At 35.6% G+C, this 6,875-nt stretch overlaps 1 protein-coding gene across 2 annotated transcripts; it reads left to right on the top strand.

The window, feature by feature from the left end:
* Positions 1-231: 231 nt before the first annotated feature.
* On the top strand, positions 232-2,470 carry LOC111879303 (F-box/FBD/LRR-repeat protein At1g13570). 2 transcript variants are annotated; one of them, XM_023875758.3, is made up of 4 exons: positions 232-404; positions 901-1,748; positions 1,827-2,003; positions 2,096-2,470. In XM_023875758.3, the coding sequence occupies exons 2-4, from the start codon at positions 1,071-1,073 to the stop codon at positions 2,384-2,386; spliced, it is 1,146 nt and encodes a 381-aa protein (XP_023731526.1). In that variant the 5' UTR covers positions 232-404; positions 901-1,070; the 3' UTR covers positions 2,387-2,470. The 2 variants fall into 2 exon arrangements, with proteins under 2 accessions (XP_023731526.1, XP_023731527.1); XM_023875759.3 differs by having other exon boundaries at positions 234-404; positions 1,827-2,000.
* Positions 2,471-6,875: the final 4,405 nt, after the last annotated feature.

Genomic DNA, 6,875 nt, shown 5'->3' with positions numbered 1-6,875 from the left:
AAAAAAAACGTTAGTTACCACTTTTGCATATTACCCTAAACCATATATGGATCATTCGTGCAATTTACTCAAACTAATAACATGTAAAACTATAAATAATGGGTTTAACAGGGGTTAACAATTTACTGTGAATTTAATTTAGGCGCTGACAGTAAACCCTAAGTTCTCAATTCTACGACATTTTACCCTGAAATATAGACCACTTAGTCGATGGGTAAGTTTCTACTTCATAAACCTCCATGTTTTTTTTATTATTTGAATGTCGTGTGGCAAAGGGATTTTGTTTGAGCTACGCTGTTTAGATTCTTTTGCTCATTCCGGTAGGAAACGTAAACCCTGTTTTGGGTAGTCGTTGTCAGTCCTCACATATCCACTGGAAAACAGAAATCAGGAAACCGAATGTGGTAAGATTTTATTAATTACATGCGTTCCATAGATAATTGAATAGTTGTTAACTTTGCAAGACATCAAGTATGAATGGTATAATCTAGTTTTTGCTAGTAGACTGAATATTATGTGGTCATGTATGTTGTTTTAAGTTAGGTTTTGCCAGGGTAAGCCATTGATGCACGAAGAATCCTTAGGATTGACAAAAATTGAACCCAAAAGAAATTGTATCCCAGTAAATGATCGATTAAATTCCCATATATCTTTTAACTGTTTTCATTGAACCCATTAACTGAAAAACCCTCCATCATTCATGCCTGAACCTCATTATCTTGGACTGAAATTGTTTGGTTATCATCCTTCATGCATTTCATAAGACAAGTTTTCTTGTGATGCTTTATGTATGGCCTAGCTTTGCTTTCGTATAGCTAATATTGCTCTAGCTTGGACACACTCGTACAACTATGGAATAACATTCTTGCTTTACTTGATCCCATTTTTAATTTTTTGTAGTGAATCTAATAATAGAGAGACATAAAAAGACGGAAGTCATTTATGGTGAGGAAGATAAAATCAACAACTTGCCAGAACACTTGACCGACTTGATCTTAGAACAGCTTCCTATTGAAGATGCTGCAAAGACAAACATAATATCAAAAAAGTGGAGGCACAGATGGACCAAAATGAGGGTGCTGGTTTTCGATGACCAGTTCTCTAAAAAGTTTGCAAAAAATGGAGCTTTTGGTCGTAATGGGTTTATAAGGATCATTATCCAAGTCTTGACCTTTCACAAAGGTCCTATCTTGAAATTTTATCTTCATATGCCAAATATAGTTCTTGATAGCTTCCAAGAAGTCGATCAATTCATGCTACTTCTATCAAGAAACGGTGTCACTGACCTTGTCCTTACTAATTCAAATCAACGTTATAAACTTCCTTCTCATGTGTATTCTTGTCTACAATTGAGAAAGTTGGATTTGGAAAACTGTTTCTTTAAGCCACCACTTGAGTTTGAAGGATTTCTCAATCTTGAAGAACTTTTTTTCGAGAATATTGATTTTGCTGCTAGGTTGTGTGGAGCTAAGGTCAACCTACCACAGCTTAAGAAGTTGTGCCCGGAAACGTGCAAAAAAGTTTACAATTTCAACATCAAAGCTATAAAACTGTGGAATTTGACTGTCATTGCATGTCATGATGCCATGTTGCTCTGGTTATTGGACAGTCCATGCCTTTTTGACGTTGTGATTGCTTTGCAGAAGCCCATACAAAATTTTGTACGAGTTGAAGAAATGAATTTGGCCACGGTGTTGAGTAGCTTGCCTAAAGTTAGAAAGTTTTGTATCGACAGTCATTATCTTAAGGTAAACTTTTTATGCTCTTCCTCAATATGTAATTCTCATGTTTATCGGGTAAGTTAAAAATTAACTTTAATTTCACAGTTTTTGTCTACAGAAGAGATTCCAAAATTGCTTCCATGTGAGCTTGGTAGTTTAAGGCATCTGTGGTTGCTAGATTTTGAACTTGGTGATTTGGATCAACTTCATGGTGCTCTTTGTTTGATTCGAAACTCACCCAATCTGGAAAGCTTGCATATGCATATGCTGCGTGTGCAGGTGGTAAAGTCCAGAGTACCAAGACTATATTTATTTTGCTTATATGGTGCAAAAGTTGGATGCTAAACTGTGGTTGCATTTTTAAATTGTTTCAGGAGGCTCAAGTTGATGTGGGACCAGCTTCAGATCATTTGGAATCCCCAAACTGTTTGGATTGTACATTGAACCATTTGGAAACTGTGGATATGGAATATTTAGAAGGATCAAGAGCGGAACTGCTTTTTATGAAGCTTCTTCTTGCTTATTCCCCTTTTCTCGAGGACATTACCATCACACCAAGAGGAGTTCTTGATGCTTTAAAAATACTTGACATTGCGAAGGATGTTATGTTGTTCCCTCGAGCCTCATCGAAAGTAAAAATTATGCTCTTGAACCCTGAGAGATAATTTTGTAAGAATGTTCAACTACATTGCAATTTAGCTCTATAATTCCGTCATTATAAGTATATTAAGTTATTTCTTACTTTTTTATTCTCCTTGTCTTGTCTGAGGTGGGGTGATTTTGATAACAATAATTACCATGAGTTATTTTGCCTTTGTATGGTGTGTGTTGATACTTGTAAATAATTGGGTCATACTTTTCACATTAATCAAACTGATCATAATTTTAGGGTTTATTGCCTAAAATAAAACCTGTTTTACTTTTTTTGTTCATGGAAAGATGTCTTTGTTTTCTTATATAAAATTGCAAAATTGCATTTCTATAACGAGTGTGAGGTGTTTTCGTTGACCATTAATGAAATCGACAATTTCTCTCTCTCACACCATAACCACCACCATCCATCACAACCATCTGCCTCCATCACCCATGTGACATCCCAAATTCACGGTCATTTTAAAAAAATTATTTATGCTTATTTGAAAATAAAAGTATTCATTTTTAAAGAATAATGTTGCAGAATTTGTTTCTAGAAAACATGATAAATATATTATCAAAGCTTTTCCAAAGAAATGTATTTTGTTTATATTAAAACTTTGGGATGTCATTGTCAATACAGAAACATAAGCATAAACAGACCTTACATTTATTTACATTAGTGATTTGCATCTCCTTTAATCTCTCAATGTAATGTAGCTTCGTATCGACACCTGTGATACAAATAAATTGAATGAGTTTCATTGGGAAACCTGGTGAGTACATAGGGTTTTTAACCCACAATAATAAAGTTATTATGTTTCATCAGTAAACAATTAACCCACCCAATTACTCATCCTCATTATCTTCTATATTTTTAAGTATCTTCCCTAAGAATCATCTATTCCTCAACCTTTATTCCTAAGGATTGTCCTAAGGAAAAAGCACGAAGTCCATTGCTGCAGGGTTTATATAACAGGTACTAAGTTCATAGCTGCCGGTGTTCATTTGTGAGGCACTAAATTCATAGTTGCCAGGGTTTATCTCTTTTATTGAAAATATTATTTTAGGGAGTCCACCCACAATACATGTCAATGGGTTTTCAGAGTACATCTGATGAAAACATCGTTCACAACACCTACAAGTTGCGAGCTTTCTATTGTTCCACTACACTGTCTAAAATAGTCTGTGGTTGTCATCTATACTCTGCTAGATGACGGGGTCATCGCTTCTCATCATTTTTCATCTCTCATCATCTATATCAACTTTCATCTATCATAATTCATCTCATCTTTCATCTCTCGTCTCATCTCATCTTTAATCTACCCATCTTTACCCATCATAATTATATGTATAATATACATATAAGGTTTAAATTGAATAAAACATTTATATTTTGTTCATCCATCATAGATATCGAGAACACATATAATATGCACACATAGCACGTAATTTATATAAATACTTCATATTTGTGTAAGATGAAAGTAACTATGCACTCACTTGTTAAAGTGATGACTCCAAACTCGGACAGTGCTCCGCTTCTTAACAATATAATTTCCTTCGACGAAACCTAATATTATTACCACTAGAATTTAGTCTAATGTTTTTCGTGACTAATTATTAGTCTTAGTATTAGTATTATTATTATTATTATTATTATTATTATTATTATTATTATTATTATATAAGCATTAAACAATATTTTTCAACCATTATGTATAGACAAGGCTAGACATGAAACACCGGATGGCAGGATCATTTTGACATTATAGCACTTTTGAAATCCAACAACCCAGGCGGCCCTTCAAATCGGATTCCCTGTACCACGAGTAGTTAAAAATATATTATAACGACACTTATATCAGTCATAATATTAGCTTATATATTGATTATAAGTTCATAATAACAATACTAAATTTAAATATAAGTTATACTTAAAGTAGGGTAAGCATATCTCAGTTACCGGGGATTTGGATAGGAACCGGGCTCTGCAGGCTCAGAACTTCTGAGCCAAAGCTCTTCTTCTCGGAGCCTTCTAGCACTCTGGGACTCACCTCTAAAACTTAGGAAGTGTTAGGGAAAAGCCTTGAGGGTTTGGGGGTGTTGGGAGAGAATAGGTTAAAATAGTATGAGAAATTAAGTGATTTACGCCTCTATTTATAGGATGAAAAGTGGCTCAACGCGTCGACTTTGAGCCTGCAACTCGTCGATTTGGGGCCAGGTGTGACCATCTGGTGCTAAGGCGTGGGGAGGAAGCAATGGTCCAGATTAAACCATGTCACCCCCTTCGCAACAACACCCTTCCGTCTTCTAAATTCCACAACTTTCACATACGAGTTGCGTTTTCGACGTTCTTTGTATCCACGTGTAGGTGGGGGCGTACTCTAAAACTTTCCTTTTGACCCCATCGGCTAATTCTCGACCAATTTTAAATTTAACGGTATGAGAGGATTACACTATTAACCACCGTGTAGAATTCATAACTTCTATATACAGACTCCGTTTTCTACTGTCTTTTTATCTTCGAACTCCTATTAATGAGATCTACAATTCTCATTTTGATTGTGTCGGCTAAAAATCGGTTGAACTAAAATTCGAATTCCGGGTTGTGCACTACTATGCTAAATCTTAGAAAAATCATAACTTCCTCATATGAAGTCAGATTTGGACGTTCTTTTTATGCACGCTCTTGATTTAACATATACTACAACTTTTGTTTAGATCCTTAAGGCTAAAAAGTAATTTATCAAAAATTCACTTTATACGTTACGCGCTGTTGTGCCAGCTTAGCCGTAAAACTTCGACGAGTCATAACTTCTTCGTTATAACTTGGATTTCAACATTATTTATATGTACGGAACCCTAATGACATATACTATAACCTCGTTAAGATTAGTTATTCTAAATGATCTTCTATGAAAAACTCATTTTTAACGCTTATTGTCTCTAAACTAACCAACCCGAATCCGCGGGCGTTACAACCCATCACCACTACCCACAGCCCATCACCCCACCACACACCATCCCTGACCACCCACCACCACCAAACAACTAGTGTTCAGCTAGGGAACGCCCAACATTCATCTAGAGAACACCCAGCATTCAACATTCATCTAGGGAATGCCCACCGACACATGGCTAGAAACGCCCAACATTCAGCTAGGAAAAACCCAACATTCATCTAGGGAACGCCCAACGTTCAACCCTCCACCCAGCCTATAAATAGAACCCATTTCTTCCTGATTTTCTCACACCATTCATATCCCATTCTCTCTCAAACACCCCCATAACCCTTTTTCCTTCCCTGACACCCCAAGGTGTTAGAGGCGAGTTCTGGAGAGCTAGAAGGCCCCGAGAATAAGAGCTTTTAGCTCAGAAGTTCTGCCCGTGCAGAGCCCAATTCCTCGCTAAACCCCCTTATAAGTGAGTTATGCTTATGCTACTTCAAGTATAACTTATGTTTATGTTCATTATCATTATTATGAACCTATAAACAACATTTATCAGTGATTCAAATTTTTATACTGATTGATCTACTTACAGGGATGATGTCGAGGTTGTGATTTAGTGAGGTGTTTAAAGTGTGTTTTCCAAACAGTATACTTCGTATACGAAATGGACCCTACCTATGATATGATTCTACCTGGTTGTTCCTGACTTGATTGATCCTAAAGTAGACTTTGAATTAATGATGAATCTAGACTAATAATTAGTCGCATTATATATTAGACTAAAAATTAGTAATAATGATACTAGGTATTGTCGAAGGAAAAGAAAATTGTTAGAAGCGAAGCGCCGCCCAAATTCGAGTCTTCACTTTAACAAGTGAGTGCATAGTTACTTTATCTTACACATAGATATGAAGTATCTAATATAAACTATATGTTGTGTGTGCATATTATCCGTATCTATGTTTGATGAATGATTTATACAAGTTTATTTGATTTAAACTGTATATATGTATTTTTATACCTATAAATATATTAGGTATAGATGGGTAGATGAAAGATGATGTAAAAGATGAGAGATGAAAGATGATATAGATGTTGAGAGGTGTAAGATGATGAGAAGCATTGACTTTGAAGTTGATCAACTCATCTAGCAGAGTATAGATGACGACCACAGACTATTCTAGATGGTCCAGTGGAATGCTAACAGGATTGCAACCTGTAGGTGTTTTTGAACATGTACTCTAAAAACACCTACAGTTATGGAATTAGTGTCTTACAAATGAACAGTGGCAGCTATGGACTTAGTGCCTATTAGATAAATGTTGGCAACTATGGACATACTGTCTATAAGATAAACGTTGGCAGTTATAGACTTAGTACCTATTAGATAAACATTGGCAACTATGGATTTAGTGCCCTATAGATAAACATTGGCAGTTATGGACTTTGTGCCTAATGGTTAACACTGATAACTATGGACTTAGTACATGTTAGATAAACCCTAGTAGAGATGGACTTCGTGCCTATTCCTTAAGACAATCCTTAGGAATGAATGAATGAAGAATAG

The sequence above is a fragment of the Lactuca sativa genome, chromosome 1 (genome assembly GCF_002870075.4).
Source record: "Lactuca sativa cultivar Salinas chromosome 1, Lsat_Salinas_v11, whole genome shotgun sequence".
In the NCBI taxonomy this organism is placed as follows: domain Eukaryota; kingdom Viridiplantae; phylum Streptophyta; class Magnoliopsida; order Asterales; family Asteraceae; genus Lactuca; species Lactuca sativa.
This window is presented reverse-complemented; position numbering and strand designations above follow the sequence as displayed.